The sequence below is a fragment of the Syngnathoides biaculeatus genome, chromosome 15, assembly GCF_019802595.1.
Source record: "Syngnathoides biaculeatus isolate LvHL_M chromosome 15, ASM1980259v1, whole genome shotgun sequence".
NCBI classification, from domain to species: Eukaryota; Metazoa; Chordata; class Actinopteri; order Syngnathiformes; family Syngnathidae; genus Syngnathoides; species Syngnathoides biaculeatus.
In genome coordinates this window covers 9,944,715-9,963,182 of record NC_084654.1, presented here as the reverse complement: position 1 = coordinate 9,963,182, position 18,468 = coordinate 9,944,715, and the positions used below count along the sequence as shown (strand labels likewise).

Sequence of the window (18,468 nt, the reverse complement as noted above, 5' to 3'; positions counted from 1 at the left end):
TGAACAGTATCTGCAACTCAAAGCTCTGGTTTCTCACGATGTGAACTGATTATTTCTGTATATCTGTGCCCATTTTACTGGGTGGTGAGCCGTGTTTTTTTTTTCCTTCTGCAAAGTATGTGCGGTAAAGGTTGGGAAACGTTTATGTCCACCTCAGGACATCCGGGGCGAGCACGCTACACTCCATTCACTAGACATCTTTGCTCTCCTTCTCATTCGCTCCCAGCTGCCCAAACCCTCCCACATTAAAGTATTTAAGCGGTGTCGGTGACTTCACGCTTTAAAAAAAAAAAAAAAAAAATCAGTTTCTGGAGGGTGTCTCTGCTTTGGACAATCATCGGACCCACGTGACGTCACGTTAGCTCTTCAATCATACCAGGCGACATTGGGACGTGGACGTGCGGTCGATGCGTCGTTTGTAGCTCCACCAGCCGCGGCGGGCTCCTGGGCAGACAAAGCGCGGCGCGGACCTCAGTGCGAGGAAGGGGGTGTTGGTGGAGAGCAGGGCCGATTTACGTTGGGCGTGGTAGACTGAAGGAAAAGTCGTCTTTGCTTCCAAGCTAAAGTTTAAAGAAAGTAGCGGTAGCCATGTCACTGTCGGTACCGCAAAACGGCGTAAAGGCGGACAACGAGCCTGTTATCGAGCTGTTTGTCAAGGTAAGAACTGCGTGGCAGAAGTTCTATATTTTGAGCACATTGGCGCCTAATAAAACTAACACATTTGTGAACTGGTTCCATTTTTTTCCCCCAAGAAAGACGAATGCGGGACTGTTTAAGCTATTGCCATGTGCTTGGCTAAGACTATTAGCGGTAACATGTCTCTTTAGCCGTTGAGTTCATTGGCCATTGTCTGTTTAGTGGAGCCTTCCAGCAAATGGAGCTCCATACATAACCCCTGCAGTCGGTGACAACGGGCAGGGCGGATGCCGTTCTCCCCGTCGCCTTGTTGAAAACGCGCTCCTCTTTTATTCCCCTTACCCCGTGTACTGTTAATGGATTTTATTGAAATAAATGGTGGGCTTATGTTGAACACAGTACTTATATATGAAATGTTATGGGCTCCGCTATGGCTGGGCAATCTGTGGCACCACACTTGACCTTGGGTGTCAATTTTAAAGCATTTTAGTGAAGCTTTTGCATAGACTGAATACACAATTCACGCGGCCGACCCTCTATTTTTATTTTTGGTGCTACTTGTACATCACTTTTAAGTTGTTGCTGCCCTCTAAGGTTGTGATCCTTATCATCTTCTCAGCAATCCGGACTTTTAATTGTTACTGCTGTGCTCGAACAGACTGCGTTTTCTTATTAAACAGGGCGGGAAAGAAGGAGAAATGGGGGCGGGTGAGGGGTGGTGATGCTGATGGTGGTGGTGGAAGGAGTATGGCTCGCCAAAACCTCGTGCTTTGTGGGGGGATACAGTGTATTGAATTGTCTGAATGTTGGTGCAGTCAGTGTGGATGGTGGATTACTGGTTAACAGATCTGCATCACAGTTCTGATGACCCAGGTTCAAATCCAGTCTCGCCTGTGTGGAGTCTGCATGTTCGCTCCATGCCTGTGTGGGTTTTCTCCAGGTAGTCCAGTTTCCTTCCACATCTCAAAAACATGCATGGTAGGTTGTGAGGGGTTTATCATCTAAAACACAAAAACATTTCTGAAACAGATGTCGTTAATACCGTTTTCCACTTTCTTCATAAGGGAAACGTTTAGCGTCATACATGTGGAAGCAGCACATTGGTTGTTTTGCTTTAGTCATAATATGGCGGCTGCCTGTTGGTCTTCTATTTTGAGTCTTTAGTTGTTCCTGATGTAAAGTGCGGCTTTTTGAGTTTGTAGGAAACCCTTTCAGAGGACAGCACATTTCTCTGTCTTCAGGAGAAATTACATCATGCTCAGTCCTGGACATGATGTGGCCAATTCTTTCCTTTTGCCCCTCCTTCCTTGGACTGTGCACTCTTCTTAAATGCGTGATACGGGGATGGGCACTATGTGTCATAAAATGTTCCATCCCTTTGTGTAAATAGTACTTTTGATTGCATATATGAGGGGAAAAAAATTAGAATTGCGGCTGTCAGATGGCAGTTTATTTTATGCCCTAAATTATCACAATTTTAAAGTTAGCACAAATTATGTTCTCCTGCATAAACAGTTAAATCTGTTAAGACAAACAAACCATCACAGTAAATCTTCATTATAATTCCACCTTTTCAACAAGTATGTCTAAATGACACCAGAGCTGACCTTCAGACACTATTTTGAAGGAAGCAAAGATTGAGAAACAAGAAGAGATCACCTTTTGCCTTAGTAAATGCAGACAACCTTGGATAATTAACAATGTTTGGAGCAGATGGACAGGGATGAGAATTTTCCGCCATTCGTCGGATTTCTGACTTTTTCAGACCAAAATGACCATTCTCAAGATAAGCGCAAATCCGATGAGAAAATATTTGGGGGGGGGGGGGGGTGTAGGGTGTAGGTGTAGAGTATCGTGCGCCTGCCTCTCGGTGGTGGGCTCCGAGCTGCAAGTTCAGCTTAGTGCTAGCATAAGCATGACTATCATATGCCGTTCTATCTTGCTCGGTAGTGTAAATATTTGCATTTTGCGATATAAACAAAACTTGTTTCCGGCAGATCACTCGATTAGACAACAGAGTTATACAGTATAACGATCCAATCGTGTTAGTGGTTAATCGAGTTTCGCCATTGTCATGTACATGTGTTCTCGGTTCTCAGAAATCGCAGTGTAACTTGTTAGTTAGCCAAGTAATGGTGCGTGGGACTTAGCGCGAACTGAGCGACGGTGTGTTCAAAGTTTTACGATGGCGAAAGTGTTAGCAAAAAAGGATGAAGATCGAGCGAGTGGTAAGGTAATTTTATTCATATTGTTGTAAAAACTTGTGCTTCATCCCTACACTATACTAATTCTATGAATAACTGACTGCATATCAAAAAGAAAATATAATGGTCTATCTATATTAAACAGTGAAAGAGATTGAAAATTCATTCTGAAGTTTGGCAAATGGTGAAACTTATATGTAATGTGCTTCAAATAAGTACAATAATTAAAGCATTGCAGAAATGAAACTGATATTTCAAACAAGGGACATTTTTTCCACAACTACAGTTAAATTCAGTGTTGAAATGAATGGTTTTGGTGCTAACAAATTGCTAAAATCGCTTAGCTTCCGGGGACTTTGCCCCCTGGGCCCCCAGACCCCCGGCTACTTTTCAGACTTTTTTCTCATTTGGCATTCTCATCCCTGGATGGATGATTTAAAAAAAAAAAAAAAAATCCAAAACTTAAGTCTGACTGTTGCATGGAGTTCAAATGGCCAATTTCTCTAGTCCAGTGATTCCCAATTCCCAGGCTTATGATTGATATGATTATATGCAGACTATTTTAGTTCACTAAGGCAGTCATTCCCAACCTTTATTGAGCCAAGGCACATATCTTACATTCAAAAAATGTCACAGCACTCCACCAAACATAAAAAAGTGGCTACAGGAGTCAATTATACACTTTCTGCCATCTAATAGAAGAGCATTTATTTGTTCCGTCTGCCTTTATATGTCGCTTCCATAGATAGATAGACGAACAAAGATACATTATTTTTTGTAAATAAATATTCTGACCGATTATGAGAAATTTGTTCATTTCCTGCAGCACACCAAAAGAGCTCCCATGAAAAACTAAAGAGCCATGGCACACTGGTTGGGAATCACTGCTCTAGTCTATGACACATGTCATCGTCACATAATACTGTGACTTTGTGAGGCATCAGCTTTCTGGAAGTATGCTGCATGTCGATGGCTGTAGGAATCGAAACTGGGAATGAATGATTCTGTGACAACCAGAATGTTAGTCCCAGTTCCAATTGATTCTGGATGCCCAACCCTAATACAAAAATAATCATTTAAATGGTGAAGAGGTTTACAATAGCCAAATATGTTAAAAACCCTCTACAGGAGGTAGATATTTCATTGACCGGGTCTACCATCAAGAAAATACTGTATGGGTAGATGGCAAAAAAAACTCCCATCTAAGAACATACTTTGCACAGAGGACGGAATGATGCCAATACAAAAATATGGGAAGGCATGGTGCAGCTCATGATCCAAAGCATACCACATCCTCTCTGAACGAGCGCAAGGGCAGTATTGGTTATGAATGGCTACAAGTGAGTCATGGCAGAATGTCACGGGTGTTTATTGGCGTGATGCATGACAGAAGCAGCAAGCAGAATGAATTCAGAGCTGTTGAGAGACTGGCTGAAATCCATCAAAATGCAGTATAACTGAATGGGTTCATTTCATAATCCAAATGGACAATGATTTAAAATAGAACCAAAGCAACCCAAGTCAGTCACCTGATCTCAACCAAAGTGAGTACAGATTTCACCTGTTAAAGACTAAACCTCAGCAAATAGCAACTGAAAACCACTGCGGTGAGGCCCGCCAAAGCATTAAAAAGGAGGAAACGCAACATCTAGTGATGTACGTAGGTTAAAGACTTTTGGCACTCATGGCCAGCAAAGAGTGTTCAACAAAGTATTAGAAATAAACATTTCATTTTCAGTTATTTATTAGATAAATTACTTTTGACTTGCCCAAATGAAGGGATTGTTTAAAAATGCATTTGTTCCTCAAATCTTTATGCACTATTTTTGTTCAACCCACTGAATTACAGCTGAAAAAAAATGACCTAACTGTACATCCTTGTTTGGAGATGAGAATTCTTAATTGTGGTTGCAAGTTTGTAAACATTATACTGAACGTGAACTATTAATTAACGAATCAGTAATCGGGCTACTTCTATGCCCACAAGGGAATCCCGCGTTAAAAACTGTGCCAAACAAATATGAGCGTTCATCTGAGATGACATGCTGTGGCGACCCCTAACGGGACAAGCCGAAAGAAAGTTTGTTTTTGTTTTGAATAATTATAGCCTGCCAACTTTCCGGAAACAGTATGGGCAAGGCTGTTTACTTTTCCAGCATGACTTAGTCCAAGCGCACACAAAAAGGTTCATAAAGACACGGTTGGGTGAACATGGTTTGTAAGAAAATGACAGTACTGACCTCACCCTCATCAAAATATCTTTGTAGTGAACCAGAATGGTCAAATCAAATTGTGAGCAAAGCCCTTGCTTTGAAAGATGGTGACCTCTAACGTATCAAACGTTCTTTTTTTATGAATGGACAGTTAAAATTCAAAAGGCAGCCAGAACCAAAATTCACATTTTCCCTTTCTTTTTTGTCATGCCGCATTCTCCCAGATTCGTAATATTTGTATGGTGTGCGGTTGTGCCTTTTGTTAGTAAGTCAGCTGATCTGAGCTATAACTGTCCTTTGCATCAATTACCAATATTAAATTAGATTGGTTGGTCAAGTGTCCATCATTTATACGGTGTCATGAAATATTCTTTACTCCATCCTGATTTCTGGTTTGTATATTTATCACCCTTAAATGTTTCAGATTATTAAGACTGTTTTAATATCTCACAAGCACAACCCAAGTTCAACCAAATTGCAGTTTCTCAATTATTTATTTATCAAGGGAAAACATGCAAACCCATAAGGCAAAAAAAACAAACAAAAGAAATGAACACCCCTGATTTAAATCATGAGTTTACTGTGATTAGTTCCCAGTTTTTGAAAAGATGACTGCAATTTTAATGCCCACACACAGACCTGATTACAACTAGATTTGTTGACTCATGAAATAAAAAAAAAAAACACATCAACTGTCAAACGTAGTTTTTGCACTATGATAATCTGGGGCTACTTTTCTGTATCAGAGCCTGGATGACTTTCTGTGATTAATGAAATAATAATATCTAAAATCTACCAGAAAATTGGAGTGAAAGTCTAGCCATCAGTTCACTCCCTCAAGCTCAATCACTCTTGGGGTACGGAGCAGGACTGTGCACCCATGAATTGATAAATAAAATAAAAAGGTTTTAATCGGCCAAGTCAAAGTTCGCACTTTGAGACTGTTGTGGTAGGAAATTAAACTGGGGGTTAGATCTTGAAAACCCTCCAATATGTAAATTAAAACAATTATGTGAACAGACAGATCTCCCAATTTTTGCAACAACTCCTAACATGTTGCTATACGAATGTGTTAACACTTTATGGGTGTGGAGATATGCATTTATTGCATTGGTTGCAGCTGAACATGATCATTATTTTAAAAACACTGAAGATCAATCATTGATTTCATCCCAGTACAGCAGTTTAGATATTGCCTATAGCCTATTTTATGTCCTGCTGACCCACCCTATACTCCATGAAATACGTCAAAAAGTGGGAAGGAGAATTACAAAGTGCAGGCAGTAATTACAGACAATCAAGAAATGTTGGAGAGGTCCATTTGCGTCTGAATGGCATAACACCTGTGTATTACTATGTCTGATGGGGACATAAATACATGTATATTAATCTGTACAAAGATGAGCTGGAATAGGCTCCACTCCTCCCCCAACACTTGTAAGGATAAGTGGGGGAAATAATTGATAGATGAATCATCTAAATATGAATGAAGCCTAAATATCTGATATTATAATCTTTGGTGGCTCTGTGGTGACATCTTCTGGTTAAAGACATTGTATAGTTGGATTTACTGTATTTCCTTATTTATCAAATATTTTGCAAGTCAATGTTCACGCTTGAATTCATGTCAGCAATAAGCACCGTTGCACAATGATTTCAGTAATGAAAAGTGGAGCCTATGTTTGAAAGGAAGCACTTTTTCATGTCTCCTTGACCTAATGATGTTTTCCAACAAAGGTTACAGAAAGGTGGCGCCAGTCCTGGTCTGCTGTAGATTTGTTCAACCAGTTCCAAGCTTATTGCTTACACCTCAGCCCAAATAGCTACGTTGGGAATGGATTGTCAGTTCTTACATACTTACTCTTATTCAGTACATATTCAGATTTTACTTACCTTCATCAGGTTTTCAAGAGTTTAAAAAAACAAAAACAGATCACAAGCTTTGAAAGTTGTTTGATTTTGATCTAAAGCATTTTTATTCATGCTCTGGTTTCTTGAGCCTCTATTAATTGCTTTATTCATTTACTGTGTCTTTTATATATTTGAGTGAGGGGCCCCACACATGAGTAGAACATGTAACTTAGAACAGAACCTACATGTAACTCAATCATTTGTAATACAATCCAGTCTGCTTGTGTTTCACGTGCCCTCTTTGAAGAAGTGGAGCGCTAGTACAGGCTGATTGTAACTTTTTGTAACTTAAGCATTGTACAACGTTGTATTTCAGCTCGTATTTGTCCAGCAGTTGGGAAATTTGAGTTAACAGCAGCAAAGTGGGCAGTAGCAGCATTAGAGTAACAGTATGATAACTACTTCAATTATCTCATGAGAGGAAATTTGATGTATGGCTACAAGGGCTGTCAGTATTGTGTATTTCTAGAATCGATTATTCAATTGAATGTCTTTTTTTTTGTTTACATTTAAGTTTATTACAAAATATTACAAAAAATCATTTTTTTGCTATTGTTAAAATGCAAAATGAAACCGAATAAGAGTTAAGCAGTATCTCTGTTGTACTCTAACCTTTTTAGAAACTGACACCTAACTCTTGGCTACTGATTAATGTGAAGGGCAAATGCTGAGGGTGCTTCAGGTTCAACTACGCCGATTATAGGTTATTCATAATACAGCAAAAAAAATGTTTTTGTTTCATGATAAATTAAGTTTTTCTTATTTTCTATTAAGCGATAGTGATTTAGCTACTGGCTTGGCCCATAATGCAGAAAATGGGGAAGAACGTTTTTGTTTTCTTCCAAAGTAAATGCAGATTTTTACAAATGTTTTGATTAGAGACAAAAGATAATGAGTAGGCTTTCACGAAGGACTATAGAAATCAGAGACTATATGCAGGTGAACATGTACATGAGGGGAAAAAAAGAATAGGCTGCAGCATTTTGGGCTGCCAATTACTCATGTATCAAAACTAAAAATAAGAAGTTGAGGATGAACCCGGCAATAATAATAGTCAGCAAATAAGATGACATGGTCTTCACTGAACCTCAACAGTCAAAATATTTAATTTCAGCTTTGGCTGCTCTGTTGGAGATGGAGTTTGACAAGTTTTACGTATTCAGCAATGGAAAAAAAGTAAATGAAGATTTAATTGAGCCCCCCCTCCCCCCATATTGTTTTAATGGATTTGAGTAAGGAAACAGTTGATCTCTCATTATACTCATACCTAAGGATTTGACAATAAAGGGCCTGTGTTTTGACTGTTTAGAACTCCATAGAGTGAGTCTCTAAAATGGAGTTAGTATAAAAGTGTCTATTGAATTTCAAAAAACACTTTGCTTTTGTCATACGAGTGTCCAGAAAAGACACCTCTGAGAGCTACTTATGTTGGACCCAGTTTTGTATCCTCTTTTTCCATGTTTGGCTCAGAGTCCCCCCTTTCTTCTGATTGGTTGCCTCTATGTAGGAGATGCCCTTGTAATAGCACGCGTGTTTGCTATGTTGATCTGGCTGGCTCAGGAGCAGAAAAGGCGGCAGAAATCATCGCTAGTGATGTAGATCAGCTTGAGCAATTCAAATGATTTGATTTGACCCACCCAAAAGCCAGCTTAGTTGGACAATACATATCACAGGCATGAGGATTTCGGCAAGTATGGTAACCGATCTTTGGGTTCCGTTGATTTTTGTCCTGGGAAACTGTGGGAAACGATTTTTCCGGTTCCCATTGATGATGCTCACGAGAACCGTTTTTTACATGTACTTCAGAATAAAGCCTTAGCAGGCATGAGCATTTTGTCTTTTACGCTTAGCAACCGAAATGTTTGACTAGCGTTTGAGTCACCCGGATATGAATAACTCGACCTTGCGCATGCGTAGCGCAGAAGCGGAAACAGGTGCTGTTTTTTAACCACACTGACAAAGCTGGGCGTTTTAATCATTAAAAATGAAGGGGTTCATGTAGGTTCGTTTTATACAGATTGTTGTATTTCGTTGTGAACTTGTTTTACATTCCACACATGGGCAAATTTTATTAAAAGTAAGCCCTGAGATCTGGGAAACTGACTTTCGGTTCCGTGTTTTCTCAGGCTTGGTAACGACACTGTAACCGAACGATCGTTTCCGTGAAATGCTCATGCCTGATATCACCATTTTAGACAGATGTTTTTTGAGGGTTTAAGCCTGCTTGACTTATTACACTGAAGTTGATAATTGCGTAGGACGTCTATGTTAATACTTGCTTACAACAACAGTACGAATGAACATGGTTGTTTTCCCATGTTGATCCTCCCCATGGATTCTTGTCCCCCCCATCATTACTAATCTTCAGTAAAACATATTCATGCACATCCAAAATCCCTGACTTAGACAGTTCCACCCTGAGCCCCAAGAAAGCAGTAATGTGTTTATGATGTGTCATTCAAAGTTTCCAATGTAGTAATCTTTAGTGCACCAGCACAGTAGCCCTGTGTCTGAGTGGAAGTCGAGATGTTTCCGTTGAGTGATGTAAGCTTGATGAGTCAGAGCCATATCATGGGATACTTCTGTCATGATTAGAACAGGAGTGGCCAGAGTTTTTTTTGGGATGGGGGGGGGTGTTTTTTTTTTCTTCTTTTTTTTTAAGAATGACCAAATATGAAATAGAATGACCAAGTCACGAAGATCTACCCATAACAAAAATACAAAGCATATTTATTTTAAAGTTTATTGAGGATTGTCTATGTGTAAATGTATGTTTGTGTGCCTTGCATAACCACATGAGCCTATATTACACAACAATTTTTTTTTTTGTAACTGAGTTCACCTTGATGATCACTAAGCAGCATACGAATGAAAACGCAGACTTGGGTTGTGTCACTCACGTCAGTGGATTCATCCAACTGCAGTGAGAAACGCTCACAATCTCCGATGTCCTTCCACACATCAGCCATGACTTCACAGCGCCTTTACAGCTGCAGAGATTTTATTGAAGATAATATTTATGCCTTATTTTTAAAAGATGGGAAGAACGAGTCAGCTGTGCCTCTTTTACCATGTCCGTCTTGGAAGCACTTCTTGTTATTAACGATGATGTGACGAACCTGGAAATGATGCTTCGGTGGCGGCCTTTGCTGTTGAACTATAATGTGTGAAAATTGACTGCTGTGCGGCTAATTGGGATTTTACTTTGTTCATTTTTCACATTCTCAACTTTCTTTTCAGTGTCTTATTTTCCATAAACAGTTTGAAAATGTCGCGACACATGTCACTTCACTGGCAGATGAGGCAAATGCACTTCGAATATGACATTAAGTTGGCCGAATCCCATTCCATATGAAAATGTTGCGTTTTTGTCTTCTTTACTGCAGCATCCATACTCTCATGTTTAAGATTTCTTAAGCAAGAGCTTAAAATAGGGGGGAACTCACTGACAATGTGTTTTCCCGTACTGTCGTCGTTTCACATGCGCATTGAGCTAAAGTTAAAAAAAAAAATACAGCTGATGTCTTTTTTTTTTTCTTTTCTCTCGGGACGCCGTCGCGATCGACTGAAACTGCCTGGTTGATCGCGATCGACGCATTGAGCACCACTGATCTAGAAGGATCTGACTTGTATTCCTACTCATCTCTCGGGGCATAATTGTCACCCACCCAATTAAGACATACATGCTCCCATGCTAGTGAGTAAAGAAGTCTTGTGACGTTGTTTTTTTTCCCTGCTGCCAAATTTGTCACTATGAATTTTTAGTGTGGTCTAGTTTAGGGTTTAGGATACTTTTCAGTTGTAATTTGGGGTTTTCTTCAGACGGTAGAGTAACACCTAAATGAGTAAAATTCCCCTGTACCGGCGTTCCTGTTCTCTTTGGTGTTGTATTGTGGAATGGCAAAATGTTTTTCTTTCCAATGTCACTTAGCTTCATTTCCGTCAACCATCATACGTTGATTATATCTTAATCGGTTCTGTGTTGTGCTACTTTCACAGAGCTAATGTTACACCAGCATGCATGTCAGTCCATCTAATGGGGAGAAGCGTTGCCATGTAGTTGCCATAGCTACGCCCGTCCCAAATAAAAATCCCTGCTGCATGTCAGAGCTCAAAGTGCAAAGCTGCTGGGTTGTTCATCGTCAGCTCCTTATTCGGTCAAATTGTGGCCTGAACTTGTTGAGCACTCCACCCAATTTTAGAATATAAAGTGTGTTGGGGAGGGGTGAGTAAGGGACGCTGAGTTACTAAAATTAGGCTGTGCGCCCTGAGTGGTTGGACCTTGCCTAGACTGAAAAGGAATCATTGTCCGACTGCTGTCTCATGCAGATTTGATCCCCAACAACAGTCAAGAAAACGTGGTTGAAACTAATAAAGTGATGATAGTAAGCCTTTAAATTGTTTATGCCTTCATACAGGTGACCAAAAATAACATAACAGCTGAGAAAGCAGAAAGTGAAAGACTAGTGTTCTATCTCCTATCTTGTAAAATGTTATAGGGTTGTTCTTGAAAGCGACACTTTGATCTTTTGAACATGCATATGATAAATACCCAGTGTGCCGACAACATTCGAGCAGGTGTGGTTAGCAGTGACTCATTTTCATTAGACAAGACCACCTCTTAAAGAAAGCAGAGCGCTGGGTGGCTTAAAGAGTATCTGTAAAGTATTTACCCATTTAATCCCCAATTTCCCCCCTAGACATTCAAACATTGAAATCTGGTGTCACTGGTAGCCCTTTCAAGTAACCCAAAGTAATAATCCCCCCCAAATATTGACACCTAGGTGGGGCAAGGGGGGAGGGACGGAGAGTGTCTTTCATGACTGGTCACAATTGTGACTGGTAGAGTATGCTGTGCTCTCACTCAATCTTTTTCTAAACAACAAATGTGAAAGGCAATGTGCACAATGTCAACGTTGGTCTTATTTGAGTTTAACACTCAATCATTTACTTTTTGTACATTTTGTTGATAGAACATTTTCTGCAAAATTCAATCGAAAAAAAATGGGACAAGACGAAAGAAACTTACTTTCAAATTGTCTCATGAATAAAGTGCAACATTTGTTTGTGGAAAATTATTTGCACTACAAGTAGCATATATAACACACATCTGCATACATATGGATGACAAAAGAACATCTCAAGCCCCATTGCTATATAGAACTTGATTCAATTTAGCCTCTTTCCAAAGAACAATGTACTGTGCCTCATCATTCTTTGAAGGCATCACTATTCTTTGTATGTTGGCTATGGAAGTAGATTAGTGCCACCAGGATTTGAATTTGAAATGTGAAGTGACCACATTTTCAGTAGTTGCTACAAGTCCCTGGCTAAAATTTTACTGTTCATTCAGTTCTGATCAGAAGTAATCCTGCCTGGTGGCATAGACGGCGAATACAAGACAACAAATTGTAGCCGGTTGAATTTCAGATGGCGTATCTTAACCAGTTGAATTGTTGACATTGAAAAGTTACACTGAAATACAACTATTGACGGGGTTCGTACGGGTGAGGGAATCTCGGGAATGTGATGCGAAGAAATGTTGCCTTTTCCAGGTCTTGGAAAGTCTGGTTTAAAAAAAAAAAAAAAAAGATATTTGGCTTGGGTCAGGGAATGTCATGGGATTTTGTTGTTGCAGTTCAAAATATTGTTTATCACGTGTTTTAATTAAAACATTCAACCTGTCAAGTGAAGACCAATAACTCTTGCGCATTTCCGGTTTCTCAAAATTTCTCGAAGTGACGTCATTTTGTTCAGTTTATCCTGGCGTGGAGGTAGCGCGGACCTGAGCTCGGTGAAACAAACAAAGCTTCCAGTTACGGATATGCTGGGAAAGTACTGATTTAACCACACAGGGTTAAAAAAAAAGAGTTTTACTGGAGATGGCTGGCACTTTATGACATTTATACAGCGAAATGTTCACCATGGGGTAAACTCATTAACCTATCTAACATGGGAGAACGTGTGTTGCAAAGTCATATGAAGTCAACCAAACACATCACAACAATGTCAAAGAAACTGAAGGATGAGATGGAGAATATGACAATTTCCAACTTCTTCCGTGGGAAAGCTGACTGAAAATGAATTTGCTATAGCAACTGGCGCTACTGCAAATGTTCCCAGTCGGCTGAAAACTTCAGTGGCAGGTTAGTGTATTTAAATTTTAAGGATCAACCCAACAAGCAGTGTTGCTACTGTTGCACATGCTACCATAGACAGAAAAGAGGCATTTTTGAAAATATTAAAGTATAGAGATCATGCGCGCGACGTCCCCTTTTGTTTACGATGCCATTTTGCTAGTCAAACAAAGTTGCTCGGTTGCCCGGGAGTGAGTCACTGTACCATAACAGATTTTTCACAATGTTGTGAGATCTGTTGTGCTGTTGGTCGTCACAATAGACAAGACAGTTCTTCAAAGATACCATTCAAAAGAATACCAGCTGAAAAGATTGATGTATTTCGCCGACTAAATGGGATGGATGGTGCCCAATGGAATACACACCAATGTAGTGATCATTTCATTTCAGGTAGGAATTATTCTTCTCAACTTCAAATTATTAACAGTGCTGAAAGTCCTCCGGATTTACGAGCATGACTGACCACACCCGTACATTTTTCAAGTGTGTGTGTGTGTGTGTGTGTGTGTGTGTGTGTGTGTGTGTGTGTGTGTGTATATATATATATATATATATATATATATATATATATATATATATATTTTAAAGGCAACTTATACTATTAGTATTACTAGATCTATATCTAAGATAGTGACCAATGTGGTCGAGTGTATCAGTACAACATGACGTTACAAGTTTGAGACTTAAACGTTAATACTAATTACTACAAATCAACTTCTTTAACATGCTGTACGGTATAGAAATTCTAGGATATATTTTCGGGTATATTCTATATCTATACTATAATATGTATAATGTAGGGAAAAGGACAATTTTCGATGTCTTTTTACTGAATAGTTCACTTAATTCATTTGTCTTGAGATAAGATGGCATATTTTGAGCATATTCTAATGACAAATGAGATTTTGTGCTATCTAGTGATAAGGGGTGGTGGTCAAAAAAAATCTGTGCTTGGCCCTTGGGGAACTTCTGCCCTATTTTTTTTTTTTTTTTTTTGGTCAGGACTTAGAAATTTTACTTTCAATTTTTGTCTGAATTTTGTTCACAGATATTGCCAGAATGCACCACAGCCATCCATTTTTAAAAAAATATTTCCTGGGGGGGGTATGCCCCCAGACCCCCCTAGTGCTCGCATTTGGATTTTCATGAATTTTCACAAAACTCCACTTTCATCTCTTTATTCAGAATTATTTATAATGCTAAATTGGCTCATTTGAGAATAATGCATAATTAAAAAAAAAAGTCTCATAAATTTTTCTCCCACAATTGGAATATAGATGATTATAATACCACTGTGTCTATGTCTGTCCAGCAACGAAGTATTTGTATGCATTCTGACTTTTATACACTTTCAAACTCTTCTGTGTAATCTCAATTTATTCACCAGATACATGTGTATATTCAGCTGTCCAGTATAGGGAAGCAAATTATCAGTCAATTGACGAAAACATCGATTGCGGCATTAAAAATGGATCTTCTATGCCAAGTATCTAATTTTTCCACGTACCTTTGTTTACAATCACCTTCTAAATGTTTAACAGTATTGGACAAAACTCTGTCATGCTAACAGAAATATTTTCGTTTAGTCTTAACAGAATTAACATTCAACAGTCCTTTGTTTGACGGGCAGTATGGCGGCGTCAATGAAAATCACGTGATTTTATGACGTAGGCTCATTCCCTCTATTCACATAATATTTCGCAAACATAAACCACAATGTGTAATAGTTGCCACCATGGGACAGACTTTATCATTCTGAAGAAAAAAAAATTGCAGGCTTTTAAGTAGAACAAAATATTTTCATATGATTTTCAGTAGAACTTTAAGCCGCATACCATCTCAACAGAAACCCCAGAGAACATGATTCTTCAAGTACTTAATTCACAAATGGAAAGAGAGTTTTAAATATCTTGTGCCATTTGGAAAATATTGACCATGAAAAAATTGACAGTTTTCAAATATTCCAATATTTTTATATTTTTAAAAATTTTATTTTGTATTTCAGATTCGAGTTCAGCATAAAAACAACATCAAAGCAACAATGAAAATCCGATCAAATCAAAATCCTGCTCTCAAGCATTATCTTGCTGCCATGAGCATGATCACCCTCTAATCAATTCAGACTCGACTTCGCTATACTTCACAGTGGCTTTTACACCATGTTGGTCTATTAGTCTGGGTTGTAGGCAAGTTTTGAAGCCTATGGCTTAATTGCATAAAGCCTTCGTAACTGAAGAGTACTCTTACCTTACAAGACAGCAGATAAGAATCCACTTACGAGAATGCTTTACTACCTAGGATAAGCAAGCTCAAAGATGAATGGCTTTGTAAAAGCATGCCCATGTCCCTGCTGATTACACGCAAAGCCAATGAGCTTCTTATCAACAATACTTTTATCCAATTATAGTTTATATTTTTAATAACTATACATTTCAGTCATTATGATGCTCCTACTACATTGGTAAGCTTTGGCACTTATTATTTAACACGATCCTATAGTTGAAATTTTGCTGTCTACCACAATTACTCAATCCAATATTAGTCCTGGAATTTTTGATTGAGTATCGGGAAAGTCATGGAAAATTCATGGTATTTTGATTCTCTGGAAGTGTACGAACCCTGTATTGAATTGTGATCACTTTACATTTCAAATTCAAATCCTGTTTTCTGTGGCATTTCAAATTAAAATCCTGGTGACACTAATCTACTTCCATAGTTTGCCCTTTCAGCTATTTACATTCACAATGAACTCATTTTCTATTTTGTGATATTTTTTTAAAGCACTCTCCGTGAAGCGATGCACTGCACATCCTACAGGCATTGGGGGAGCGTTTATCACAAAAACAGAAATCCATTCCCATTCTCAAGAATCTATTGTGTGTTGATTGACCAGTGAGAATGTTGGTCATATCTTGCCTGATCTTGCACTGTAGCAGACCGTAGAGGTTTCCTTCCATGAGACAAAGACCACATCAGGATAGTCTGCCACTATCCTTGAGAAAGTCAACAGATCATTGGTCTGTCCCATATCAAATGTGTAAAAGTGATACCTACTTACAAGTTCACAGCTGAGAGACCATGAAAAGATGGGCTACCAGCACTTCTCGGAGCTGATTATGCTTCTGTATTCAGAGACCTGTTGGCCACCTCCCATGTGTATAATATGCTGTTTGATACATGGTGGTTGATGGACTTGATCAAAGGGATGTCTGTCTTTGTTTCATCTTTTGACCAGTGTTTCAGTATATTGCTCCCTTTTGTGTGTTGCTATAGTGATGACAATTCTCTTTCCAGTGGTCCAAAAGCTTTTCTCCGAGTATTATTGCTCCTTACATTCCACAGGGTAATAAATTAACTCCTTGGTTTGAATGGAACATCAAAGAGTTGGTTTTCCCTCATTGTACCACACCGCCCATATCCTCTTTGTCATCAAAGAAAGTAAAAGAGGTTGTCATGATAGAATTTGCAACCTTGAGGCATCACACCTTACGCCACAAGACAACACTGGGCCCTTGGCCTAACGCAATCTTTGAGAGGATTGTATGCCCCTTCCCATATGGCAGCATATTAAACATATATCAAGGCAAGGCTCAAATTCAATAACCAAAACGGATCAAGTTGCCTTTTATAAATTGTTTACAGCCATTATTGTGTATTTGTAATAATTGAGTTTATTATAATTATTATTATTTCTTGCATCCAAAGATTACACATAGCAAGTTTTGTGTACTTATAGAGGAATGCTGCACCTTGCTACAATGTGCTATCACACTTTAGGGCAATATTGTGATCATGCATATGTTTATGCAAACACACCAAACACTTTTGAGTAATTGCAAATACATATATATTATTATTAAAAACTGGAAATTTCATATATGCAGAAAATCTTTGTCGGAACTTTATTTCAAGTATTTACTTCGTAAATACTTTAGTAACCTTTTTTCGGGAGGTTTGAGGCAGCCATCCGTCTTTGAAGGTGTAACCAGGAAGTAAACGGCTCTGGGCGTGTGACAATTTATTCCAAATCTGTGACCACTGTATAAACATTTCATTGCTCCACTGTATTACTGAAATAATAATTACTGAAAATATTTTGAAATATTACTGTCACCTTTATTAGGTTTCATTTATTTTTTTTTTTTTGCCTTTTTAAATGTTTGTTCCAGTTTCTCACGTGGGCCCTTGGGAAAATGAATAGCCTTTCGCTGTCCTTAAGGATGTCTGATTAGATGTATCAGATACTGTACATGATTGTGTCCTCTGTCCAATGGACTCACAGTGTCTATGAGCTAACTTCAAGACTCACCCTCCACTCGGATATATTATAACATAGTGTTGATTTAAGGCCCATCCATATGAGCTAGTTAACAATCATGACTCATCCAGTCTCCTCTCTGATTTTCACATTGCCTATTTACATCAGAGGGGCAACTCTTTGTCATGAATGATGTCACTGTCTGCAATGCTCGAGTCATTTTCTTTTCTTAGCAGCCACAGAATGGTTGCTATGAACAATTTCTTTCACATCCTGGAAACGTGCACCCTTTCCCCGTGGGCCTCACTTTATATGGACTGCCATAAGTACTGTGTCACAGTCAACTTTACCCCTATGTTTTTATAGACATGTTAACTAAGCCCCCCACAGCAGTGGTCCCCAACTGTTATGTAGTTTTTCTAGTGAAGATTATTTGTAGTGAATATTGAATACAATAAACATGATAATGAATAATAAAATAAGAATTAAAAATACACAGAAAAATAAAGAACAAAAACCAGCCATTCCACACTTATTTCTATCTAAACATACCTACACAACAGTGAAACTTTTTTTTATTATCATTCAACACTCCATTAATTATTATATTTAAACAACTGAAATAAATTTGTCAGTTTGAGCCACTTGTGAAATTTGACCCCATCGTCAGTATCATCACATAAAGTAAACAAAGCACCCTCTTTGCCGCTACTAACAGGACATATCTGGAATAGTTTCTCCTTCCTCCCCTCCAATGCCAAACACAACCCCCCCAGACTCAACAGAGGGGGCCAGCATAAGGAGAAAGGGATGGAAAGAAGAACTGAGCAGACATTAAAAACTCCTGCCTTCTATGTCCTTTCTCCTTCTTACTCTTTATCCAAGGCATGTATTTCTGCTTGATCTTGCTCCTGCTAATCCTCTCATCTGCAACGCTTCTCTATTTCCTGTAATTTGCCTCCCTAGCTTCATTAATTGTCTTTGGCTTTAACCACTACCACAGCTCTGAATATAGTATTATATAAAGAATGTGGATTTGCCAATGACATTAGTTTCTGCTGGTTATTTTGAATAATGCAGGTCTTGGGTCAGTCACGAATTTGGTAAAC

General features: G+C 38.7%; 1 protein-coding gene across 1 annotated transcript in view; it reads left to right on the top strand.

Annotated features, from left to right (window-relative positions):
• Positions 1 to 254: 254 nt before the first annotated feature.
• Positions 255 to 18,468, top strand: part of clic4 (chloride intracellular channel 4) — a 35,501-nt gene continuing 17,287 nt past the window's right edge. Inside the window, exon 1 of the mRNA XM_061844015.1 lies at positions 255 to 657. Within this exon, the coding sequence (XP_061699999.1) occupies positions 589 to 657 (69 nt within the window). The 5' untranslated portion in view covers positions 255 to 588. The remainder of the gene's footprint in view (positions 658 to 18,468) is intronic.